At 56.7% G+C, this 24,876-nt stretch overlaps 8 protein-coding genes across 8 annotated transcripts; 2 read left to right on the forward strand and 6 right to left on the reverse strand.

Annotated features, from left to right (window-relative positions):
- The first annotated feature begins 431 nt into the window (after positions 1-431).
- Positions 432-3,754, forward strand: IE81DRAFT_319915 (putative EFT2-translation elongation factor eEF2). The gene is made up of 5 exons (XM_025512865.1): positions 432-557; positions 652-672; positions 846-976; positions 1,187-1,314; positions 1,399-3,754. The coding sequence occupies exons 1-5, from the start codon at positions 555-557 to the stop codon at positions 3,645-3,647; spliced, it is 2,532 nt and encodes an 843-aa protein (XP_025372788.1). The 5' UTR covers positions 432-554; the 3' UTR covers positions 3,648-3,754.
- IE81DRAFT_363867 (carbon-nitrogen hydrolase) lies at positions 3,746-5,517 on the reverse strand. Its single transcript, XM_025516816.1, has 3 exons — positions 4,678-5,517; positions 4,163-4,585; positions 3,746-4,039 (listed from the first exon to the last, which is right to left on the reverse strand). Exons 1-3 carry the CDS (start codon positions 5,318-5,320, stop codon positions 3,924-3,926), a joined length of 1,182 nt encoding a protein of 393 aa, XP_025372789.1. The 5' UTR covers positions 5,321-5,517; the 3' UTR covers positions 3,746-3,923.
- Positions 5,518-5,950: 433 nt separating this feature from the next.
- On the reverse strand, positions 5,951-10,764 carry IE81DRAFT_285305 (hypothetical protein; the record flags this gene model as incomplete). The annotated part of the gene is made up of 5 exons (XM_025511630.1): positions 5,951-6,073; positions 6,158-6,494; positions 6,561-8,263; positions 8,333-9,438; positions 9,510-10,764. The coding sequence occupies 5 exons, from the start codon at positions 10,762-10,764 to the stop codon at positions 5,951-5,953; spliced, it is 4,524 nt and encodes a 1,507-aa protein (XP_025372790.1).
- Positions 10,765-13,002: 2,238 nt separating this feature from the next.
- On the reverse strand, positions 13,003-15,573 carry IE81DRAFT_319918 (WD40 repeat-like protein). The gene is made up of 3 exons (XM_025512866.1): positions 14,787-15,573; positions 13,751-14,713; positions 13,003-13,675 (listed from the first exon to the last, which is right to left on the reverse strand). Exons 1-3 carry the CDS (start codon positions 15,093-15,095, stop codon positions 13,181-13,183), a joined length of 1,767 nt encoding a protein of 588 aa, XP_025372791.1. The 5' UTR covers positions 15,096-15,573; the 3' UTR covers positions 13,003-13,180.
- Positions 15,574-15,741: 168 nt separating this feature from the next.
- IE81DRAFT_319919 (PRP38-domain-containing protein) lies at positions 15,742-17,299 on the forward strand. Its single transcript, XM_025512867.1, has 3 exons — positions 15,742-16,178; positions 16,263-16,378; positions 16,453-17,299. The coding sequence occupies exons 1-3, from the start codon at positions 15,889-15,891 to the stop codon at positions 16,989-16,991; spliced, it is 945 nt and encodes a 314-aa protein (XP_025372792.1). The 5' UTR covers positions 15,742-15,888; the 3' UTR covers positions 16,992-17,299.
- On the reverse strand, positions 17,030-19,862 carry IE81DRAFT_363871 (hypothetical protein). Its single transcript, XM_025516817.1, has 3 exons — positions 19,476-19,862; positions 17,765-19,381; positions 17,030-17,675 (listed from the first exon to the last, which is right to left on the reverse strand). Exons 1-3 carry the CDS (start codon positions 19,710-19,712, stop codon positions 17,238-17,240), a joined length of 2,292 nt encoding a protein of 763 aa, XP_025372793.1. The 5' UTR covers positions 19,713-19,862; the 3' UTR covers positions 17,030-17,237.
- Positions 19,863-20,062: 200 nt separating this feature from the next.
- On the reverse strand, positions 20,063-22,355 carry IE81DRAFT_163869 (hypothetical protein). Its single transcript, XM_025510560.1, has one exon. It carries the CDS (start codon positions 21,981-21,983, stop codon positions 20,226-20,228), a length of 1,758 nt encoding a protein of 585 aa, XP_025372794.1. The 5' UTR covers positions 21,984-22,355; the 3' UTR covers positions 20,063-20,225.
- A 1,016-nt stretch (positions 22,356-23,371) lies between these two features.
- IE81DRAFT_285347 (RBP11-like subunits of RNA polymerase) lies at positions 23,372-24,718 on the reverse strand (the record flags this gene model as incomplete). The annotated part of the gene is made up of 4 exons (XM_025511634.1): positions 23,372-23,502; positions 23,635-24,060; positions 24,146-24,254; positions 24,353-24,718. The coding sequence occupies 4 exons, from the start codon at positions 24,716-24,718 to the stop codon at positions 23,372-23,374; spliced, it is 1,032 nt and encodes a 343-aa protein (XP_025372795.1).
- Between the last annotated feature and the right edge of the window lie 158 nt (positions 24,719-24,876).

Consider the following 24,876-nt stretch of genomic DNA (forward strand, 5'->3'; position numbering starts at 1 on the left):
TGATGCACGCTGGCTATAGCTGGCCCTTGCCACGCGCTGCTGGCGCTTGGTTGCATGCGTGTGTGTGCGCACCTCGAGCACCCTTACTCGCCGCCTTGCTGCCTGACGCGCGCTGCTAATCTATAGCTGTGCTGCGACCGAAGGCAGGCGCGCTCAACGCTGCACAAGCAGCGGCGTTCGCTCTTCTGTAGCTGATTGGCGCAGGCCAGCAGCAGCCGCCTGCGCGCTGATGCCTGACGCACGAATTTGGCTATGCTGGTCAGTTCACCCCGTGCGCACGAAGCAAGGCGCGCGCTCTCCAGGGCGAGGTGAGGGAGAGAGAAAAAAAATCTCCTCGTCGAGCCGTGTATAGGCAGGCAGGCTTGTGCTGAGCGGTGAACTTCGCGTTCAACATTCTTGATCTCCACACCTTCTCGGCCATCGCCTTTGAGCGCCTTCACACGTAACGCTACGTTCTGTCACTAGGCCGCACCTCTCCGCACTTCTCATCTGCCATAGGCAGATTCCTACAACCGTTTCGTGTCCCTCCCTCCCCCCAAAAGTAGGCGCCCAACATGGTACGTCCAGAATCCGGCGCGATCAGCATGGTCACACAGCGGCGAGACTCACCTTATCGCCACTTCACTTTCTTGCCTCGCTTTCCAATGGCAGGTGCTTTTCACCGTTGACGAGGTGAGTGCAATTTGCATGACAGCCTTCAGGAGGACGATGGGGGCTGTCCAGCTCGCGATTAGCGCGGCATACATTGCAGTGGCAATGCGAGCTGGGCAATCTTTTCAAGCATGGACCTTCAGAGGAAGGAGAGCTCGAATTGACCGTGCATGCTCTTCCTTCTCTTCCTCCAGATCCGTGGGCTCATGGACAGGCCCACGAACATCCGTAACATGTCCGTCATTGCTCACGTAGACCACGGAAAGTCAACCTTGACCGACTCGCTGGTCTCCAAGGCTGGAATTATTGCTGGTGCCAAGGCTGGGTGAGTAGCAATATGAGTGTGGCAAGCAGCACCGAGCTGGAGAAATGGAGAGATGAATGGGAAGAAAAGAACGCGAAATGAAAGAGGGCGCAGGTGCGCGCAGCCGTGGGCCTCATGGTACAAAAGCAGATGGGACCTCACGACAAAGGGCCCACTTTCTTGGAAGGACTTGAACTGACGTTCGTACAACTACTGTTCTGCGCTGCCTAGTGAGACCCGATTCACCGACACCCGTGATGACGAAAAGGAGCGTGGTATTACCATCAAGTCTACTGCCATCTCGATGTACTTCCCCATGGCCAAGGAGGATCTCGTCGCAGTCCAGCAAAAGTCAAGCGGTAAGTGGACGAAACACTTTCTGCATTGATTGCAGACGTGCCTAGCCGAGACGCACGCTCACACGAGCTCACACTGTTTACCAGGCAACGAATTCTTGATCAACCTGATCGACTCTCCCGGTCACGTCGACTTCTCCTCTGAGGTTACTGCTGCTCTTCGTGTCACTGACGGAGCTCTCGTCGTTGTGGACTGCATTGAAGGTGTCTGCGTACAGACCGAGACTGTGCTGCGTCAGGCGCTGACTGAGCGAATCAAGCCAGTGGTCTGCTTGAACAAGGTCGACCGTGCTCTGCTCGAGCTGCAGGTCACCAAGGAGGATCTTTACCAGTCCTTCCAGCGTACCATTGAATCCGTCAACGTCGTCATTGCCACCTACAACGACCCCGTCCTCGGTGACTCTCAAGTGTTCCCCGAGAAGGGCACAGTGTCCTTCGCATCTGGCCTTCACGGCTGGGCCTTCACTCTTGTTCAGTTCGCCAACCGATACTCCAAGAAGTTCGGTGTGGACAAGGAGAAGATGATGGTCAAGCTGTGGGGTGACAACTACTTCAACCCCAAGACCAAGAAGTGGACCACCAAGGGTGAAGATGCAGATGGCAAGCCCCTTGAGCGTGCCTTCAACATGTTCGTTCTCGACCCCATCTTCCGTATCTTCGACTCCGTCATGAACTTCAAGAAGGACGAGACCACCAAGATCCTCGAGAAGCTTGAGGTTAACCTTACCTCTGACGAGAAGGACCTTGACGGCAAGCAGCTGCTCAAGGTGGTCATGAGAAAGTTCCTGCCTGCCGGTGATGCCCTTTTGGAAATGATCGTGGTGCACCTTCCTTCGCCCGTCACTGCTCAGCGCTACCGTGTCGAGACTCTCTACGAGGGGCCCATGGACGACGAGTCTGCCATCGGTATCCGTGACTGCGATGCCAACGGACCCCTCATGCTCTACGTCTCTAAGATGGTGCCCACGTCCGACAAGGGCCGATTCTACGCTTTCGGGCGTATCTTCTCCGGTACTGTTCGCTCTGGACCCAAGATCCGCATCCAGGGCCCCAACTACGTTCCCGGCAAGAAGGAGGACTTGTTTGTCAAGTCTATTCAGCGTACCGTGCTCATGATGGGACGTTACGTCGAGCCCATCGAGGACTGCCCTGCCGGAAACATTCTTGGTCTCGTCGGTGTTGACCAATTCTTGCTTAAGAGCGGTACCCTCACTTCTAGCGAGACTGCTCACAACATGAAGGTCATGAAGTTCAGCGTCTCTCCCGTCGTGCAGGTCGCCGTCGAGGTCAAGAACGCCAACGACTTGCCCAAGCTGGTCGAAGGTCTCAAGCGTCTCGGCAAGTCTGACCCATGTGTCCAAGCATGGATCGACCCTGGATCTGGTGAGCACATCGTCGCCGGTGCTGGTGAGCTCCACCTGGAAATTTGCTTGAAGGATCTCGAGGAGGACCACGCTGGTATTCCCCTCAAGATCTCCGACCCCGTTGTCGGCTACCGTGAGACTGTCCAGGCTGAGTCCTCCATGACCGCGCTGTCCAAGTCGCAGAACAAGCACAACCGTCTCTACGTCACTGCTGGTCCTTTGGACGAGGAGCTCACCAAGGCCATCGAGGACGGCAAGATCAACCCTCGTGATGACTTCAAGGCACGCGCCCGTGTCCTTGCCGACGACTACGGATGGGACGTTACCGATGCCCGTAAGATTTGGTGCTTCGGCCCCGAGGTTACTGGTCCCAACCTTCTCGTCGACACCACCAAGGGTGTGCAATACCTCAACGAAATCAAGGACTCGTGCGTTGCTGCCTTCCAATGGGCGACCAAGGAAGGACCTTGCGCCGAGGAACCTATGCGTGGTGTTCGTTTCAACGTCATGGATGTCACCCTCCACACCGACGCCATCCACCGTGGTGGTGGTCAGATCATTCCCACTTGCCGACGTGTATGCTACGCAGCTGCCATGCTCGCGCAACCGGGTCTGCAAGAGCCAGTCTTCCTGGTTGAGATTCAGTGCAACATCGACGGCCTTGGTGGTATCTACTCGACCCTTAACACCCGACGTGGACAAGTCTTCTTCGAGGAGCAACGTCCGGGTACACCCATGGTCACTGTCAAGGCATACCTGCCCGTCTCCGAGTCCTTCGGTTTCAACGGTGCTCTGCGTCAAGCCACCGGCGGCAAAGCCTTCCCTCAGTGCGTCTTCGACCACTGGGCACTCTTGTCAGGTATCGCCACTGAGAGCACCTCCAAGGTCGGAACTCTGGTCAAGTCCATCCGTACCAGAAAGGGTCTCAAGGAGGAGGTTCCTCCCCTCGACACTTACTACGACAAGTTGTAAACGGCTTTTACTGCCCACTCTCATGAAATCGTGTACTTCTTGTCCTTCGCCATCTTGCACAGTAGCCACCTAGCTGTGCCCGAAAATATAGCTTGCATTCCCTCTAATGATGGCGTGAAGTCTGCAAGCTGATGAAGAGAAAGCATCGATGACACGCGATCGCGCGGCGCAAGTAAAAGATCAAGTGCGAGTATGTAGTGATTGCAACGACATGCTCGAGCGCTCAGAGTTCTCAACGTCAAGGTCTTGTATCTGGCTATCCGTAGAATCGAGACGTCAGAGAGAGGCTTCTGCTCCTACTACTTCTTCTGTGCCCGACCCTGCGGCCGCGAGCAGCATTGCTTTGTTGGAACCGAGTTTCAAAACACAAGACGAACCACCAAAGGTTGTGCCTGGCATCAGTAGTGGGCGCAAGTTGTGTGAGCCATGACTCAATGAGCATAGCGAGGAGCAACGATGCGTGTGGACGCGTTGCCGATCGCGCTCAGCTAAACGAGGTTGACTTGGCTACTCACCGCGCTCATACCCAATTCGATTGCACAGGACGACTGTGGTTGTTCTGCCGACTTGCCGAACAAGAGGCATAAGTCGTAGTGCCCAGTAGTTGAGCATTCTAGGATCTGCTTGATCAGGATGCAGCGGCTGCCTTTCTTCCTCGTCCGAATCTTCTTGTGAGTTGTCCGACCCCACCTCGGCAGTTTTGCTCGCTTCTGCGTTCGGGCTTTCTTCGAGAGGCTGCTTCTGCTCCATTGCGAGCCAAGCCATGGGACACGCAACCACGTCGCACTCTTCCTTGGCGGCCCAAGTGGAGAATTCATACTTGTCAAACGGAGCACTGAACGTATGAGGACTCAGATCCATACAAATCCCGCAGCCCAATTTGAAAGAGGTGCACGGATCTCGGGGATGGGGCAAGGTGATGGAGGTAAAGCCTGGGCCTGATTTGTGCGAGCCAGCAAGCGAGCAGGCGAACATAGAGTGAGCAAGTCGACGAGGAGGGAGCAGCGCAAAGTTCGACTTTTTGACTTACCTTCGGAAGCCCAACCTTCTTCGGCCTCGTACAAGAAGTGTTTCCTGAACAAATGCACCAGCTCTCCTTTCGGATCGACCAAGAGCGCTGCATTGTACCAGCCTTGTTCCTTCTCCGACTCTGGAGGAGGCAGTCCGGACACTTTTCGGTCGTCAGGCGACGGTCTTGCGTCGAACGACGTCGAGATCGAATGTGGATGGCTTGGAGTAGGAAGTGTGAGCGGGGCTCGGACGGGCACGCCGGCTATCACGTAGCACGAATAGTGCTTGGCCAAGCTGCGGCACAGATCCAAAGTCGGAGTCGCAGTCGGAGTCGCAGTCTTGCTGGAGGATGCTTCGTTCACCGCTTCCTCGGCAGGCGCCACGGCGTTTCGCAAAGGCCACTCGATGTATCCCTCCACCTCTGCCCGATCCCTAAACATGTACCCTGTCAAGACCATTTCCGACAAGACGATGAGATCCACTTCTGATCCCGCTTCGTGCTCTGCCTCCGTCCCAGCAGCCAGCTTCTCTTGCAGCATTTGCTTCACCTTTTCCGCATTTCGCTGCACATTGCGAAAGTGAGCCTCTATTTGAACGGAGACTACTCGGAGCGGAGTGCGTGCCAAAGGTGGCTTCGAGCCAGAATCGACAGAGGCAGACATTCGAGATTGCGCTCCTCGCTGCGTTTCGCAACTTCGACCTTGAAGGAATACTGCAGGAACCCTCTGTCGACGGACTCGCTGCTCGCTCTCCAATCACAATCTTGCGGGGTGAATGATTCGAGGCAAGCAGTCCACGACATCCTTTGACGAATTTGAGAGTCAGGCGGCCGTGTAGTGGGCCCGCGCGCTCTTTTGGCTTACGCTCTTTAGAATCAGAAGCATACGCGCATCAGGTGCTCTGACACGCAGGACAGCGAACGGCTCGTGCCTTGCGTTCCCGCGTCACGCTCACGCGCTCGATCGCGGGTGGTGCGCGCTCTGGACAAGAAATATCATTCGAGTCTGCTCCTCGATGTCAAGGGCGGACCAACGAAGCTGGCCAAAAATCCAGAAAGAGGTCATCGAAATGGGGTGGAAGTCGTAGATACAAATTCATTCGAAAATCAAATCTTGAATGGTCGTTTGGGGATCGTGAAAAGGTTGATGACGCACAAGACACCCAAGCTCGAAAAGGGAGTCCCGCGCAGTGACATAAGTGGAAGGCCGAAGCTTGTCTCTCTGATCAGATACGGCATGAGAACATGGAAATGAAGAGCGAGGCGAAATCCGGAACACCGTTCATATTCAAGGTCACGCCGCTCCGCTGTTGTTTGCCTTTTCCCACGCATCCAGCTCGGATGAGATGGACGCTTGGGAGTAGCGCACATTGTCGCCCTCATGATTCGACTCTACCCGTCCGAGTAGCAGTTGGAGCTACGTAGGTGCGGTGATTCACATTGTCAGCACTGCTACTACGCACCGCAATGCAAGATACCGCGCGTCAAATCTGCTGCTCACCTTATCCTCCGTCTCCTGCAAGCGATGCGCAAGGTTGGCATTCTCGCCTCTAAGCTGGTCGTTGGCAGCTTGCGCCGTATTCAAGTCACGAGCAATCGATGCTGTACCGGCTGGGGGCGCTGTGCCACTCCTCGAGGCTTGTGTCAGCTCATTGTTCAAGTGCTGATTGAGCGTATGCGTTTCCTGCAGCTCTCTTCGAACGCTGTTCAGATTCGACTCTAGACGACTGATCTCCGTCTCGAGCTCGTTCTGACGACGTGTCGAGTCCGCGCGGCTGTCTTGAAGGTCACGAGAACGATCGTGCGCCTCTTTTTGCTCGCTAATCAGCGTTGCAAGCCTGTTGTGAGACGAAGGAGCCAAGTCAGCACACGAAAACCCTTCCATGGATCGACGCGTGGCTCACCTTCGTTCGAGTTCACGGTTCTCAATGGCCACCTCCTCGCTCTGGGCGGTGACGTCCACAAGTCGATTGCGGAGCGCTTCGATATCACGAGCGGCCTCCGTCGCAGCTTCTCCGCCGGGCTCAACACCCGCTCGCAAGCTTGCATTCTCCGTTTGAAGCGTAGCATTCTCGGTCTTGAACCTGGTCAATTCATCCTTCATGCGGCGCAGCATCTTCTCTGTGCCCTTGACGAACGACACGGCAGTGTTGTAGTCATTTTCCAGAGTAGCCATGCGCTCTCGGTGCGATGCGACTGCTTCGGCGAGCTCGCGCTCAGCATTCGCAGCTCGCCTCTCCAGAGCTTCCGTATCTGCGCCTCCTGCGCTTCCAGACGCAGAGCGCGCAGAGGCGAGGTCGCGCTCCAAGGCGTCTGCCTTGCCGACAGCCTCTTGCAGCCGACGCTGAGCTTCGCGTGCATCTTCTGTACGCGCGTCGATCTCGTCCTCTAGTTCACGGATGCGCTTATCTGCGTATCCGCTCTTGGCACTGAGCTCTTCATCTCCTGGAACAGCCAACCCACGCTCCTTCATGAATTGTTTGAGGAGGCTCGTCATGACCTCAGCTTCCTCTGCAGCACGAGAGCGCTCGCGCAGCTCAACGTCCTTTGAGCTGGCTTGGTCTTTCAGTCGTCCGACCTCTTGCAGCGCGATGGCGAGCTGGCTGCGCATGGCGCTTAGCTCGGACCTCAAGCCAGAGTGTTGCTTCTCCAGTCCAATGTTGCGGTCGCGCATGTCTTGAAGTGCCGTGGCGGTAGCCTCCGCGTGCGCTTTTGACTCTGAGTGGAGCGCACGCAGCGATGTGGCCTCATCGGTGAGTGCCCGAACCTTCTGTTCCATCTGCGGCGCCAATTCGTTTGTGCTTCTCGTCGCATTGCGTTGTTGATGGAATTGCAAAACCTGAGCCAAGCCATTCGTCGAGGCCAGACGATGCGTCTCTGCCTCTTCGCGGTGGCGCGACAGAAGAGTCTCCAGCTCCTTGACTCTCCGAGAGTGCGAGTCCGTCTCAAGCGACTTTGAGTTGAGCTCGGAGCGCAAACGATTGAGCGTGCCTTCGTGCTGCTCGACGAGCTCGCGATGTTGAGTATGCATCCTCTCGTGCTCCGCCGCCCGCGAGGTAGCAGCTGCAAGAGCGGCTTGCAGATCCGTCAAAGCAGTGACATGCCGCTCCAGTGCCATGTTGGCGTCATCGAGCTGACTGCGAGAAGTTTCGTGGTCCGCCTGATGCCTCGCAGCAGTCGAAGTCAAAGTGGTCACCCTCTCTTGGTAGTCTCGCAGCGTACTCTCGTTGAGATGAGAGCGCTTCTGCAGCGCTGCGAGCTCTTCGTGGGCGCGCATCTGGGCCGCTTCAGCAGCCATTGCCCGCTTCGCCGTCTCAGAGAGGCGCTCCTCTGCTGCACTGCGCAGCTGCTTCTCCAAGACCACCTCATCTCGAGCTCGATTAGTCTGTCGCACCAGCTCAGCATTCTCGCGAAGCGCATCAGACAGTTGCTGTTCCATTCGTGTAGTGCGTTCGCGCTCCAATCTCGACACCTCTGTTGGATTAGAGGATTCCATCGCATGGACTTTGGCTCGATAGAATGCCGCTTCCTGCATCGCAGTCTGTCTTGCGCGGTCAGCCTCCGTCAATCGTGTGGCCTCGTTTTGCGCCTGCTGCGAAATGGTGCCCTGCGAGAATGCGAAAGCTGTCGTTAGCACAGGGTCAGTTGCGAAAATCACAACAGAAGAGCAACACACCTTCGCATCGGCCAGCTGGGTCTTCAGAGTCACAAGAGCGCGGACTATGCGCTGCTTGTCACTGCCATCCACGCCCGTATCAATGTCTTCAATATTCAGCTCGGAAGATCGACTGCCTGCGCTCGTCCCGTCCGGCAATTCGAGCTGCTCGGGCGCCACGAAGCCTTTTTTGGCCGCAAGGGTGAGCGCGGCCCTCATCCATGCCTCTCGTTTGCGAAGGGCTTCTAACTCTGCAGAACCGCTCTGCTTGCCACCGACGTTGTAGCCGTTGACTCCTTGAGTAGGCGGAGAAGGACCTCTGCCATAGTGGAAAGCATCGCCGGGTGCAGGTGCGGGCGAGGCGTTGCGGTCGTGCATGCCATTCAATCCACGTGCAGAGATACCCACAGAGGATGGAGAAGCTGCTTGTCCTCGGAGATTCTCTATTGATCGCTGCGACCTGGCTCCGTTGTATGCGCCTTGCGCATGACCAGAGGAAGAACCAGGACCAGACAGGTTGTCTGCTTGTTGCTGCACGGCCGTGATGGATGGTGGCGGTTGACCAGGAGCGCCCCCAGTCTGTAGAGCTGCCGCTCGTTGGTCTCGCACGGCCTGCTGCGTAGGCGACATTGCTCGGACGGGAGGTTCAATTTGCCCGGGCTGAGCCCCTGGCGGTCTAGGAGCTGCGCGCGCAGCCACGGCTTGTTCCGGGCTCGCAGCGCCTTGCTGCATCATTGTCAATAGGCCGTTTGGCGGTTGAGCTGGCCTGATACCCTGCGTGGGTGAAGCTGCTCGCCGGGGGTCTTGTACAGGTGGAGAAGCAGCTCGCGTTGGATCTATGACTGGACCCTGATTGGCACCTGCTCCAGCTTGGCCCGGCACGCCAGTCGCAGCACCGCCCGAACCTATCTTGCGGGAACCTTGCTGAGTGCTTGCTCCCTTGTTGTCCGCTGGGTACTTGATCTTGACAGTGTCTAGTACGTACACGATAGCAGGGTCATCCGGTTTGCCCCCCGCAAACGACTCGCCTCCGAGGACGACGACCTTGTTCTGGTAGGTCGTAAGCACGTGGCCGGAGCGACCGCTGGGAGAGGGTCCCATGTTCGCAAACATGTACCAGCGTTGATCTATTGGGGGGCAGGAGAGGCTGTTATGAGCGCAAGCTTTGTACGGACTTTGCGCCCAGCCTTGTACTCACTTGAAATCTTGAAACTTGCAAGGTCTCCGAGATCGCGCCCGTCGACTCCTCGTCCACCAAAGATGTACATCACATCGTCGACCAGACAAGTAGCGTGACCCTCACGAGGTACCGGAATATAGCCGATGCACGAAAGCTCCTCCCACGTGTTGGTGGTGATGTCGTACGCCCACGTATCATTGTAATGATACTGCCCATCTGTACCGCCAAAGATGTAGATCCTGTCCTTGTGTGTCACGCTTGCGTGTCCGGTTCTGCGAGGCGGAAGGTTGCCGCCAGTCGGCCTGATGAGTTCCCACGACGGCGTGCTCTTCAAGCTGTTTAGATCAAAGGCCCAGAGATCATTCATGAATGATCCGTCCACTTGACCTCCAAAGACGAAGAAACGAGAGCCGACGATGGCGACGGTATGACCATATCTGCCAACAGGCCCAGCATCGGGATTGTCTGGGCTGTGTCTGACCCGCGTCCATTCGCGCGTGCTCAGATTGAGCAGATACAAATTCTCGTCCTGCTTGTCCTCTGCGCGCACTTTCGTGTCTCCACCCCACATGATGAGCACGTTGGACACCAGAATGGTAGAGTGACCGACTCGCGGAGGGGGGATCTCACCAGTGGTCTGCACCAATGTAGCGCCGACAGGACCAGTAGGTGACTGCACGACGCGGTCAACGCTGACAGTGTACAGGTCATTCTTGACGCTTTCCTTCACCAGTCCGCCGAAGAGGTAGATATCGCCAGCAGCGCTGGCGACCGCATTGGCAGCATGACCATAGCGCGGGAAAGGCGAAGGACTCAAAGCTCCGGCTGGTGCTTGCCGCGTTTCGTCCAAGAATCTCGGCGGGTTCATCGTCAATGTGCGCTGACTCCACGGGTACACGACAGCTGAAGAGCCTTGCGGTCGGGGAGGCGCGTTCGAAGCTCCGGCACCGATATTGCTGCCTCCCGGGCCTGCTGTGGGTACTCCGCCAACCTCTGTGCTTCCTTGCATGCCCACGGGGGGTCCAACGTTGGGACCCGAAGAAGGGGGCAGTCCAGAGATGCCCGGACCAGCGCCATCTTCGCTAGCTTTGCGCGTCCTTGCTACCTGTCCTGGTATTGCGGAAGCGCCTCCATCTGGGCGAGTCTGAGCACCGAACTTGAATCCAGATGCTGCACCTGGAGGCCCAGTCGAAGCCCCAGCTGGTCCCATTCCTGCTTGACCGGCAGCAGGACCGGAGGCAGAGCTGCCCACAGGACTAGGTCCAGATCCCATCATCAGGTTTCCATTGCTGCCATTCATGCCGATTTGAGGTCCTTGAGGGCCCATCGGCACGTTACTACCTTGTCCAGGTGCCATCATTCCAGGCTGCATGGCCATTGAGGAGCCTCCAAGCTGTCCAGGTCCTCCTGATCCTGCTGGTCCCCCCATTCCTAGCCCACGAGCTTGACCCATTGATCCCTGATTTGGCCCACCTTGCTGCATGTGCGGTGCTTGGACCATCTGCGACCCAGGTGGACCTTGCTGCGGACCTCCGTATCCAGGCATGCCGCTTGGTCCTACGCTACCACTAGCGCCATGACCCATGCCCAAGTTCATACCCATGCCGCTCATTTGATTTTGTCCCGACAGAGAGCCGGTAGAATTGTGGTAAGGACCTCCTGGGCCGGAGTGCCCATCTTTGCTACCACCAACAGCTTGAGTAGGACTGCGATTTTGGTTGTCGGGCACGGGGGAGCCGCTCTGAGCCTCAGAGGGACCCGTCTGCGGCTTGTCCTTCTTCTTGCCAAAGATAGGCATGGCGAGGAAGGCGTGCGTATGGGTGCGAACCTACTCAAGAAGTCGCACTGGTGGTGCGTCACGGTATACGAGCGTCGTGTGAGAATGTGCGAGGCGGTGCTTCGTCGATCTCGAGATGCGACGAAACGGCTCCTTGAGACGGGAAGACACGACGATTGTCAACCAAAAGGCGCACCTTGCGATTATGATGGCACGCCTTGGCGATCTCAGCCCGCAGCTAGCAACGAGCAACGACGTCGCGATTCTCCCTTGATGAAACTCGCGCCAAAGTCGGATGCCTTTGTGTGGGCGGGCCGTCAGACTGCGCGAATGTCGGTCGCCGAGAAAGCAAATCAACGGCCCAGAATAAGCTTGCGCGGGACAGTCTGAGAAGCGTCAAAGTGTTGAGACTTTCCGAGCAATCTTGATTGTCGAGGAGCGTCAGTCCGCCAATGCATTGAGGAGCTCGAGTGATGGAGTTTGAGCAGGTCAAGTTGTTGTGCACCGCCGTAAGGCTTGGCCCAACATACGCCAAGCGAGAAGACCAGCCCGAACTTTGAGGGTCTATGCGAAGGGTCGTGTGTATACTATAGACTCCGAGTGTTGGATCACACAACGATGGAGTCAGATGAAGGGAAGCCGCTATGCGGGGGTGTTCCGGTCGTAAAGGATTAGCTTAGTGAGTGTGCTGCTGGATGGCCTTGCTGGGATCCAGCAGATCTCGCTGCTGCCCACCAAAGGCAATTTCTTGGGTCAAAGACGACCTGCCGAGTCCGCGGCTCCAGCACAGGCCGCGTCGCTGATGGGATGCGCGCACATGCAGCAGCAGCAGCAGCAGCCATATATAACGTGTGCAGCATGGCTGCGCGCCGCGTGTAGACGCTCACTCACCAGCACTCACCATGGAGCGCTCATCATAGTCTCTGCTGCATAATAATTGTACAATTCATCTTGCATGATTAGCAGCAAGCTCACACATCAGCAGCAGCATGCATGCATGCATGCAGCACACGAGCAAGCAGCTGTCGCCAGAGCTCTGTGGACCAGCTGGCAGCAGCGAAGGCGGTCGTCGTGAGTCGAGCAGTTGAGTCACAGTCATGAGTAGAGTGCTGCTGCTGTCATGTCAGTCACAGCACTGACATTGACGACTGAAACCGACATGCACCGACACTGACGCTCTCAAACTCAAACACACGACTCCACGACTGCGTGCGATGCAGCAGCAGCGTCAGGCGTCTGCCGCTGACCCAGGGGGAGAGCACGAATCGCCGCAGCCGCGCTGGGCGGTAGACTCCTGTCAGTCTCATGAACTATGAATCAAATTCGCGATCCCTGCTGACTCTTCTTGGACTGTGGCTACGATGGAGCCAAGTATCATGCAAGCGTGCTGCTCCATCCATCAAGCAAGACGCTGAAGAGAGCGTCGCCACGTCCCCGTAAAGCGCTCGTTCGCGAGGTGCGCCCCGCGAATGGCGTAAAAGTCATGCCGCAAATTTCCGCTTCTCTCTTCCTGGCGCCTCAATTCGCGACGAGCCGAGCTTCTTTGAGAGTCGAACGAGACAGCGGCTCAAGTTCAGCGACGGACGAAACGAGTCGAGCAAAGCAATCCCCTCAAAAGACCTCTTGAGCAAACGCGACTGCAATTGACGTGCTGTCCCGCCACGCTCAAAGACACGCTGCCGTCGTCGTCGCTTTCAATGCTTCACAACCAGGCCCGAAGCGCAAAGTGCATGTCGCTCAAACTTCGTTATGATGGATGTGTTCACGAGAAAACTAAATGATAAGACCGCTCGTACACCACCAAGCGGGACAAGAGACGGTCGCAGTACGCCAGTTGGAGCGAGATGAGGAGCAAGTAGGCAAAGATTCGCAGGCCTTCCGTAAGCAGATGGCCAGGTCGCGACAAGCCACCTCAACGAAGACCTCTGCTTCTAGCCTGAGTCGCAAAAGGTGCCGTCCTCTCATGAGCTGCGCCACCCAGGGCGCTCTGGCCATTCCTCTTGAGCGCATCCTTGGCCACCTCTTCGCTCGTCTCAAACATGGTCCAAAGCTTCAGATTGTCATCGTCTCCAATCGTAGCGAGCGTTTGACCATCTGGAGAGAGCGTAGAGTGTCGAACAGCTTTCGACTCGTGCGGGCTCTCGATCGTCGTAATGTTGGCCAGCGATGGGTGCGCCCAGACGCTGATGGCGCCACGTCGCTCGTAGCCCGTCACGGTATTCACATCTCCTCCCACCGAGCAGATCTCGCGGTAGGCCAAGGACCAGTGCAGGCCTACTAGTTGATGTTGCGTCTGGATGGAGTGCAGGCGTGAGCCCGAAGAGGTGTTCCACATGTGTATAGCGCGATCAGCCAAGCCTCCTCCAGTTGCCAGCAGGGAATCGTTCCACGGACACCAAGCGAGTGCCTAGTAAGTGGAACAAGGAATCATCAGGTCAGCCAGTGACTTGCTTCGACACAACACACGGATGCGGGCACTCACTTTCACCGCAGCATTGTGATTCGTCTTGCGCATCTTGGGAGCGTCCATGCGCCTGTCCCAAACCTGAACAACATTGTCATTGCCACCGCTGGCAAGCAAAGCACCATCACCTCTCCAAGCCAGACCGCATACAGCACCTGAATGGGCATTGTCGAGGTCTCTAATGAGACTTTCCCTCATTCTCACATCATGATCCCTGAGTAGTCCGCTCGAGTAGCCCGTAGAGAGCGTGCCATCACAAGCCCAGGCGCTAGCCAGCATATCCGTGTTGTCCGCTCCTCCTTCAGCATGAGGCTTGAGCGTGCGCAAGCGCTGTTGACCATTGACGTCCCAAATTTGCACATGTCCGCTGTCCGTTCCCACAGCCAGGTGGTTACCTTCAGCATCCCACCTCAAGCTCCTCACCCTAGCATCCGCTCCACCGCCTACTCTCTCGTTCTGCTCGTCCAAGCTGAAAAGGCTAGTCGCATCTCCAGTGTCTGCATTCCAGACGTACACAACGGAAGAGAGAGTGATAGCCAGCATGTTCCTCGCGCTCCAATGCAAAGTGTTGCCGTAAAAGTCGTCATCTGCACCTGCCGCATCCAGCGTCTTGATGGGCGTGTGAGCAATTTTGCGTTTGCCACCAGCGGTGAGAGAGGTCGGTAGGGCTTTCGGCTTCGTCGCTGCGTACCTCGCATGCGTGTCGGGCGCAGAGAGCGAGGGAGGCGCAACCGCGCTGAAGCTCAGGATCCTCTGTCCATTGCCCGTCAAACCCGAAGCCGCTTCCAATGAGGCCGACTCTGAACCGGCTACATCCGTCGGCAACTGATTAGCTTTGGCGATTGAAGCTGCGTTCTGCTGAGGTCCAGTGGACGACGAGCAGGAGCTCTGCAGAGCTTCCCCGCCCGTGTTCTCAAGCAAAGACTCGGCGCTTGTCATGCTTCTAGACAAGTCCCGGTTGGGAATATACCGATCACCACGCTGAATTCAGATGCAGCGGTCAATGAGCGTTGTCTGCACTCTATTGCGGTGCGTTTCACAACTGCTGACTCACAGAGCTGCTGAATTGCGATTTCTTGCCAGTATTCGCCTTGCTAGACTCAGGTTCCCAATCCTTTTGAACGTCAAAGACGGGATGATGAGGCGCTGCTGGAAGTCTATCAGCCGCAGCAGCCGCAGCAGCAGCAGCAGCAGTCGCGTTGGATTTGGCTTTGCCTGGATAGGAAGCGGCTTTGGGGTGATTCGAAATGTGCGTCTTGTTGATGCGATTGCTGATGCTGTTTAGTGGAGATTCATAGGTTGGTGCTCCGCCTGACGACCCGGCTGGGCGCGAGCGTGAAGGTGTGCTCGGTCCAGATATCATGTGATCCTGCTTGCTTATTGAGCGCTAGCTCTATGTGTTCAGCGCCGGCTTAAGCTTGAATGAGTTGTCTGAGATCCGGCCACGAATTGCAAGCTCTGCCGTTGCAGTGCGAAATGGCCGTACGGGTACGAGCGCCTTTTGCGGGGCTGTACGCCTGGCTTGTGGGATGAAGCGTTGCGGAAGAAAGTCAGTTCAGGAATCGCGGCGAGCTCAATGATGGCGGAATCAGTCGGCTTGTAGCAAAGCGCTTGATGAACGGGAGATGGAATGGTGGACGCGAATCGTGAATGTGGTGTGGAGCATGACCTTCTTCAAATCGTGAATGTGAATGCTGAGTGTACATCAAGTCGCCAGAGTACATGCTCGGTGACCCAAGACTCAAATAATCTTGAATGCCGCTGCGCGCTCGATTAAGGTGTTGCATCGCGCGGTGTTGGATGTTGAAGTCATGCTGCGTCCTGTGCCGCCGGCCCGCGAGTCACGTGAATTCGTCGCACGAGAGCGAGAAGAGCGTCTGTATCACGTGATTACTGACCAGTTTTGAGTCTGATAAGTCGTCAGTGTGAGTCAAGAGTCACATGACAGTCATAAGTTGAGTCACGGGTCGTGATTATCGGTAGTCAAGAGTCTTGAGTGAGTGAGTGGAGCTTAGTCCACAGAGAAGCGCACCGAGGCATCTTCAAGGATTCGTGATTAACGGGGCCTGGCTCTTCTTGATTCCCAGTAATGGCTCCCCTCCCACGCTCCATGTGCCACCCTCTCTGTGGCGATTGCCTGGCGGTCACATCGCATCATGGCGAATCGAACAGCCAAAGGTGCGCTGCACGTACGAGGTACGAATCCGCAGCACCTGATCGAAAAGGTGGTGCGAAGCAGGATCTACGATTCCATCTACTGGAAGGAACACTGTTTTGCTCTCACCGCCGAGTCGTTGATCCCGCTAGCAGCAGATCTCAAATATGTCGGGGGAACATATGGTGGAGCGATCAAGCCTAGCGAGTACCTCTGCCTCGTCTGCAAATTGCTTCAACTTCAACCCGAAAAGGAAATCGTGCTGGAATACCTCAAGGCGGACGATCTAAAGTAAGTCACGCGACACCTGAAGCCTACGTGCCGAGAGTTGTCTCTCATGACGATTGCAATCTTGCTGATGTCGCTGCGTCCTAGATACTTGAGAGCGGTAGCCGCAATGTATGTGAGGATGGTGTTCAGTAGCGTGGAAGTGTACGAGCTGCTAGAGCCCATGCTCAACGACTACCACAAGCTTCGATGGAGAGACATGGGTGAGTCGTAGAGTCGAGGCCTCGACTCCACATCGCATGGCACTCACTCACGCATCAATCCTTGTCGGTATCAGACGGCTCTTACCGGTTGACGCATATGGATGTGTTCATCGACGAGCTGCTAACTCTAGACAGGGTGGCAGATCTCATTCTTCCTCGTCTGGCACGTCGGGATGTACTGGAAGAAACGGAAGGCCTAGCGCCTCGCAGAAGCAAGCTGGAAGACGCGCTGCTCGGCACCAACGCCGAGTACGCCCCAGATCGCGAGGCTTATCCGAGCGGAGATGAGAGCGATGACTCGGTTCGAGAACGGTTAAAGGAGAGAAGGGCGAAGGAGGCGCGAGCTTCGGATGTGAGGAAGCAGAGACAGGTGGAGCAGATGCAGGTGGACGGAGCGCAAGAAGAGGATAAAGAGGAGCTGTATGCGTCTCAAGAAGATGATAGCGATGGAGAGAGATATGTCAGCAGAAGCCCGAGTGGGAGCGTCAGCCCCGATCGAGCGCAAGAGCGGGGCGGCGGCGGATACGCGTCCAGATCACCCAGCAGGACATCATCACCTCAGAGCGATGCTGGGTACGTCAGTCGAAGCCCAAGCCGGTCACCAGACAGGTGACACTGTACCATGGCAATCAGCTTAGAGCGTCAGCAATGAATCAGTCACAATGCGATCAAAGATCCCGCAGCTACAGGTATTGGAGGTGTACATGGCAAGAGTGTAGGCGAGGACCAGAGCAGCATCGAGGGGTCCCGTCGAGAGCCCGCCCGATGCTTATCAGAACAAAATACGAAGAGTCGCAGAGAAAGCTCAGCTCGAGACTGGGAAGCAGGCCAGGAGCAAGAATGCTTTTCATGCACCAGCTCAGTCGCGTGCGGCAGGGGTTGGAGAGGGTGCGGAGTAGGTGTTGTCCCTCTCGTCCAGCAAGCCTCTTCCACCATGCACCGTTCCCTGTTCTTCGACTTGACCCCAAGGCCTAAATCCTTCGTTCCCAGATTTTGCTTCTCCTCTGTTGGTTGGTGCGATAGAGCTGTGATTCGTGCGTCCTGCGCCGCTAGCGCTAGCAGCGCCTGACGCACTTTGACCCTGAGCAGGCGGTCGAATACCAAAGAGCGTGTCTTGATCTATTGTCCTTGCTCGTGATGAGCCTGACGATGCCATGCTGCTTGCTGTCCAGCCAGAGACCGAGTATTGACCGGAGGGATCTCCCGTTGCGCCGCCTGCTTGTCGGCCACCCGCAGCGGTTGGTGCTCCGTCCGACTCTTCCGATGAGCTCAAGGAATCGCTGTCACTTTCGTCGTCCTGGAGTGGCCGCAGCAGCAAAAGAGGATGAAGAGTCAGTTGCGAGCATCAGCGAAGCACAAATGATGCTGGATGAGGTGTTCACTCACATCAGCTGGCAGTAGCAATTTGTCCACACCGTCCGCTCCGTGCGTCAAAGCGATGCGACTGAGCCCGGTCCCAAGATCAGCAGGCTCGTCTTCTTCGTCTTCCTGCACCTCCCCAAGTCCTCCCTCATCCTCATCGAGAAGTCTAGCTGCACTGCTGCCCACAGTGGAAGGCGCTTTGGCACTAGCAGCCGATGATGCACTACCAGGGACGTTCGAAGCTGCGCGAGGAGCCGCGGAAGGCGTGGTAGAAGCTTTGAGAGCGTTTGGCGGAGGGTTCTGGTGGCCCTTCGTCAACGTAGGCGGCGTGGGCAGAGAGCCTCTCCTCTTGCGCTCGCTGTGCGTTGCTTTGCCTACAGGTCCTTTACGAAGGGGCGTGCCTACGACCGAAGGTCTTGCCCCCCGCTGCTGAGATTTCGGAGCAGCCTGACTGGGCGCAGCATTTGGCAGCTGCCGAGCCCCTGTAGATGCACTCAGGCTGGGCTTTGCGTTGCGCTCGCGTTCGCGCTTGCCGCTGCCTCCATGATCAGAGGGCGAGTAGCCGCCGACAGTGCGCAGCAAGTCGTCGACTACCATCCGCGCAGCTTCCTTGGCAGGCGTTTTGCTGTACCTGCTTTGAGGGACGCTGAATCGCATAGTCACCGGAGGGCTCATGCCGGGTGGAAGAGCAAGCGAACCCTCATCGTCTTCGTCCGAGTCATCATTCGCTTGCGTCTGCTGGCGCGCCTCTCCTTGGTGACCCTGAGAGTGAGCATTCTCTTTTCCCATGATCCTGCCTCCAAACGCTTTGCGACTACTCGCCAAGGGAGTCTTGCGCAGATCTGCGATGCCATCCCACCGTCTCACGCTTTCAGGAGGCACCAAGGCACCACTTTGGTCCTCGGCCATTCCCTTGCGCGCGGATGCCGGGGCGAAGGGATTGCCTCTGCGTGCAGCGCCCCTCGGGGTCGCCGTGATGCGCGGCAATGCTGTAGTCTTTGCAGGGCTCGCGCTGTTGAGGAGAGCGCGTCGAGCAAGAGGCGTCGCGCCCCCTTTCTTTGGAGTCTTTCCACCCGCAGCACTTGTCCTTGGCGGGGGAGCCATCTCCGAGCTACTCGCATCAGCTCCACTTGCCAGCTGACGAGCCCTCTCTGCACGGTGATGCTCCAAAATGCTAGTCGCATTGCTCGTATCGGCTTGCGATGCGCCCAGATTAGACTCGACCTCTTTCTTCAAACGCTCAAAGGGCGATTCTACAGGAGCCCAGGAAGCGTCGGAAGCGGATTCATCGGCATCAGCTGCCGTTCCACGGACTTTCGTGCCCAGAGGTGAAGAGGCTCTGGCGTGCTTCAAGCTGTGAAAGAAGCCAGAAGCGTCCAAGTCATCGCTGTCGTCTGCGCCTTCAATCTGATCCAAGGAATCTTCATCGCCCCCGCGAGCTGCTGCCCTGCTGCGACCTCCGGGTGTGTGGGCAGACTTGCGGTGAGGCCTGCCTGGATCGTCCAAAGTGAGCGTTTGATCAGCTCCCTGCTCATCCCTTCCTCCCGACACATCTCCGCCGACGCCGTCAACAGCATCTGCATCACCGCCAGATGTGGACAATGAGAGGTTTGCTGATACTTCAAAGAAATGCTTCCAAAACTGGGAACAAGCACGGCACAGCGCTTCGTCAGACTTGCCATCATCTGCGCTTTTGGAAGGGCCGCGGGCCTGCTTTGCGAGACTCAAGACTCACCCTTGCGCCTTGCCAGGTGCGTGCACTCGCCACGCCATATCGCTTGACAGCGGGAAGTATTCTTCCCGTGACGATCTGGTGGGCCTGCGCAAAGTTGGCATCGATTTCTTGAAGAGTGAGAGTGATGGCCTGGTCCACATGCATGAGCTGCTCTCCTATCGGCAGATCCGATGGGATGTTGTGCGAGCCTGACGCGGTGGACGCGCCAAAGCCCGTCGTTTGTCGACCGCTCGCCATCCTGGTCACCAGGGCGCTGAAGCTCAGGTGAGTGTACCACCGAGTGTGATGATGGCGATAGTGGTGTGTATTGTACGAGAATGAGTACGTGTCCGGAACGCAATTCCAAGGCCGCCTTGAAATTGTTGAGATGAGCAGGTGAGGTGGGAGTGTTGGGTGGAAGTCAAGAGATTGCGCGCGTCGAGCGCGCGACGCGTCCTTTCTCGGCAGCGCGTGAGCAGAGCATCCCCCACATCGACACGTGGCCCGAGTCCCGTTGACCCGCTGGTCCAGCTAGCTCTCGACCAGCGCGCGCGCTTGTCTCAGCAGGTTTAGCGACAACTTCAGACTCGGCTGCCATCATTTCTGCACTCATCGTCAATGACGTCGTATCAATCACAAAGGCAAGACTGTAGCATCGCCCTGTCGCAGCAGCTGATCAAGCCGTCATATTCCGCGGGAATCACGAAAGCAGTCATGCCATTGAACATCATGAGCATCAAGAGAGCTTTTTGGAGAAGCGCGCCTTACTTCTCATCGTAGCTCAAGCCTGCGAGCTGTGTTCGCCCATGTGACGGTGATGATAGCCATGCAAGCGATCAAGAGGGCTCCAGTGAGGATGTGCGTGAAAGCGCTAGACATTCGTCGTTGCAGGACGACGTGGGTCGCCCAGACCAGATTTCTCTTGCGTATGCGTGGCCCCTCATTCCCAATCCTGGACTCTTGCCTGCCAAACAAGGGAGCCGTCTTGATAAGCAGGATATGCTCTGCACGCCGCATCAACTCTTGCTGTCGTCGATCTAAAACATCGACGTCGCGCGAAGCGTACGCGATCTCGCGCTTTGGAGGCGGCGAGCCTCCACTTCCTTTCTCCACAGTCACATCGCCAGAATACTCGTCCTTCTTGTCCTCTGGCTTCTTATCGTCGGGCTTCTTCTCCTCCTTACTCTCTTCCGCTTTTTTCTCTTCGGGCTTCTTCTCTTCAGCCTTTGACTGCTCCTCTTTCCTCTCCTCCGGCTTGTTCTCTTCCGGCTTCTTGTCTTCAACTTTCGCCGGCTCGTCTTCTTTAGGCTTGTCTTCCTCGGGCTTTTGGTCCCCACTCTCGGAGGTGCTAGCGGAGTCGGACTGCTTCAAACCATCAGACTTATCTGCCGTGCTGCTTTGCTGGTTGCCTTGTTCAGCCAGGGCGGATGTGGTCTTTCCGTCTGACTTGCCCCATGCCGCGCTGCGATCAGAAGCTGGCTCCTCGGCCTTCGTCGCAGCGCCAGCCGAAGAGTTCATAAAGTCTTCCATTTGCTTCTCTTTATCGCTGCTTTTGTTGACAGCTGCGCCCGAGAACGGGGTGGTTTGGTCCGCAACCAGAGGCGTATTCCAAGAGCTTGTGCTAGCCGCGCCGTTGCTCGTGGATAGTCCGAAGAGCGCTCTCAGATCACAGCCAGCCTGACCGTCGCCGATCGAGTGGTCACCTGCGTTTGCGGTACCAGGGTGGTTTCCCTTGGCCATCTTGCAGAGCTGTTTGATTACCGCCTTGGCGATTGCATTGGCTGTAGGTGTCGTTGGCGACTGTGTCGTGCTGGCCTGAGACGGGTACGGGTCAATGGGCAGAGCGGATGAAGTGATGCCACCGTTTGGAAGACCCCCCAGGGTCCTGGAAGAGTCATAGCCTGTATCGCTCGCGCCGGACATCGGTAGAGCAGATGCAAGCGTCGGGACGCCGTAGACCGCAGTCTGGGTGTTTGGAGCAGTGGAAAATGCGGGAAAAGTGGCACTGTAGGGATCGGAGGTTGTGCTTCCTAGACCAAGTTGAGTGCTGGCGAGGGATGCGGACGTCCTGGAGCTACTGATGCCTGTTCCGTTTGCAGGTGTGTTCACTACAATGATCGTCGGCGTTTGTTGAGGCGGCAATCCTGACACCGGGTCATCGTATGCACCATTCGCATTCGACGTGGAAGCCAGGCCGGACTGACCGACCAGCGGACTGGCGACGGGAACTGCAGAGCTGCCTCCATTGCTGGGCAAGGTACCGTAATCAGTCGGTGCGACAAGTTGAGCTAATTCTGCTTGCTGCGACTTTGCACCATCGGTGTCCTTCGCCAATGACTTGTCAGTGTGCTTCCTCTGATCGCCTTGCGGATTTCCGTCGACCATTTGTTGGAGCGGTGATGGATTCGCACTGTCGGAGACTTGTGCCGGAGCTACGTTGCCATCGCCATTCTGAGGCAGTGGCTCGGCATAGGCCTGCACAAGCAAGATCGCCAAAGCGATGTGAATAGCTCGTCTTCGTAGCTGCATTTTGTTTTTGTGGTATGGCGACTACTTCGTCTGATAGTAAAGGGGGGTTTGCCGCTGACGACGTTGGTCGGAGCAGACGCGGTGCCAGCCGCTTATTAGAGTCTTGGCGCGAGTGCTCGAGCTATGACCAAGCAAAGCTCTGCAGTGATTATTGTGTCAAGTCTAAGGGAGAGGTTGAGCTTCCGTTGGTGCGTGTTATGAGGCCGACCAGCGTCCACGATAGCACGTTGATGGCGAGAATGAGAGGAGAGGGGCGACCACAGATCGGTGGGATGAGCACTGCTGAAAGAAGAGTGCGTCAACGTGACCAACGCCGTATCAGCCTCGTCTTTATACCCCCAAGCCATAGGACACACTGCGAAGGGCCCTCGCTCTATACAGCAATGGTATGGCGCAAACACCGCTTTCGGCAGGACCGTGGTGCACCAGGCGCAGCCCCGGCGCCAGATGTGTTCTGATGGTACCGCACCGGTCCTCAATCCTGCGCGCTCGCCCATAGAGTGGACACCTGTGAGGCTACGCAGAAAGGTGGGTCAGCGAATAAGATAGGGTGCACGCCAGCTCCGGCATAGCGGGAAACAGGCTGAGCTAGGGAATGCCGACAAGGTGCGCGTCTGAGCCGAGCGTCAACGTGAGTCGTGGCTGCTCGATAGAGATGACTGGCGCTGCTATGTGGACTGGTGGGGTGAGCCAGGTCAGCCTCTGGACGCCAATGCGGCCGGAACGCCAATCAGGCGTTACGGCGCTAATGAATTGGGTGAAAGCCAATGTATACCCTGCCACGCACTGCCGTCATGGCACCGGTATTCATGACGTGGCTCCGTAGCCCAAGTGCCTGTAGCTTTCCACTGCCAGTCAAATCTTGAGTGACCGCAACGGTGAGCGTCGATATCGCCGGAATCATCTTGATGTCCAGAAAACTCATCCTCAGTGTCGCCTTCTCCTCTTGGCCACAGAGGTGACCAAATCGACAGATCACCATCACCCTAGCTGCTCGCCACCGAGTGCCTGCGGAAGACTCTTGCATTTACCAGCCATGATCGTCAGACACGTTCAGGTAGACTCGTGTATAAGTGTTGGGCCATGGCCTAGTAAATCTGTCGACCCGTTACAGACAAGGCATTCCGGAGCGAAATGACGGTAGCACCGCAAAGACTCATGGCCGTGGCGGGGCAACGTACACGGTGTTCGGGGCTGCTCTGCAACCCACACTGACATCCCCACCCAAAGAAGCTCTGGCTCTGGATCGCCTTCCCTGCCCTGCCGCTTTACTCACGGAAAGTCACAGCCGCTCGCCCGTCTCACGATCACCCAGCACTCCTTGTACTATTACAATGCCATTTCTTGCAGGTAGCAGATGGCGGGGTGGCGACCGATGGGGAGAAGGTTCATGCGCCCATGTGGTAAGATTGCAAAGCTTCCACACCTTCTCGCACAGTCCTGACTTTCTCCTTAAGCTCGAGCAGAGCGGCGGGTAGGAGATCTTCGGGGGGGTAAATGCCAGTAGACTCGATATCAACTGCATAGAGCAATGAAGCAAGAGTGGCACTGATCAGCTTCCAATCCCAATCCCACGACTATCAAATGTAAATCCAAGCTTTGGGTGAAACTGGCCCTGGGACAGCTCGTAGGCGAAGCGCTAGCGACTCACAGAGGAAGTGATCTCTGACTCTACCCAGCTTGACCTTGTCCGAGAATTCGGCGTGTCGAAGCACTTCTCTGCTTACAGTGTCCCTCCTCGGATCTTTAACATACACCTCCTCCTCTGCCGTGCTCTTGCTTTTCCGTACACCGATCACGCCCTGCGGGAAGCACTCCACGAATTTCTTTGCATGTTGCAAGGGGATAGGCTGCACAATATCGATGTGAGGCAGCAGTCGATACGAAGCCGTGGCTACAGGCGACCACTTTGCGTGGACTTTTCCTCGCCCCTTTTTGCAGTGCAGTTCGCAATTCACCTCTTGACCGGGCCGCATCTTGAGCAAGATGATGTCTTGATGCACAGGCCGGGGAGGTTCGGAAGCCCAGTCCGTCTGTTGATCGCCTTTGGGCTCCCACACCATTTGTGAGGTTGTGACTAAGCGGAATCGCGGCGAGACGATGAGTGCAGTGTCGAGAACAGTGGTGCTCGCATTGTCTGACCAGTGCGCTTTGTCACTCACTGATGCTGTTCTTGATGGCTACATGCTCCGGTCCAGTCTTTTGCAAGCGCTCGCACTTTGCCTTTATCTTGAACACCATCGTGTTCGCATCGTTGGCCTCGCCATTGTTCTCATCTACGGGCGATTCGAAAAGAAGAGCAAAAGGGAGATTCACATCGAGCAAAGCCGAGCATGACAAAATACGCTCGCGGCGGCCCACTCACCAACGAACTCCATTCGCCTGGGATCAATCTTGAGCGGGATGAGCCCAAAACGGTGGGCCAGCACCTCGTCTTGAATGATGCTGGTATTGTTCCAGACAAACACGTCTTCAATAGCCACGGTCGGTACTTCGGCCATCAGCGTTCTTCTGATCGCATTTGCAATGCTAGCATCCACGCCGATCAGATCGAACTCTAGACGCTCGGAGGAAAGTCGAGTGATCTCGGTTTTCAGATCCCGTCGGAATGCCGTCGAGTCCCATCCCGAGGGGAATGCTTTGCCGGGCGTATGGTGAGGGAAGTCGGGAGCCGAGACGGAGCCCACTCGTTCGGGCAACACCTCCACTAATCTGGATGGATCGACTGAGGGCATGTTGAGCTGGCACAAATCCTTCGAGCGCAAGAAAATGGCAGCTCTGCGAAATCGTGTTGGAGGGAGAGCTGAAGGTCGCTCGCGGGGCTCCAACAAGCCGGAATGATCAGGAGAGAGTAACGGGTGGGTGACGAGTGCGAATTTGAGTTGAAGGCGAC

This window comes from Ceraceosorus guamensis, assembly GCF_003144195.1.
Source record: "Ceraceosorus guamensis strain MCA 4658 unplaced genomic scaffold IE81scaffold_4, whole genome shotgun sequence".
NCBI lineage: Eukaryota > Fungi > Basidiomycota > Exobasidiomycetes > Ceraceosorales > Ceraceosoraceae > Ceraceosorus > Ceraceosorus guamensis.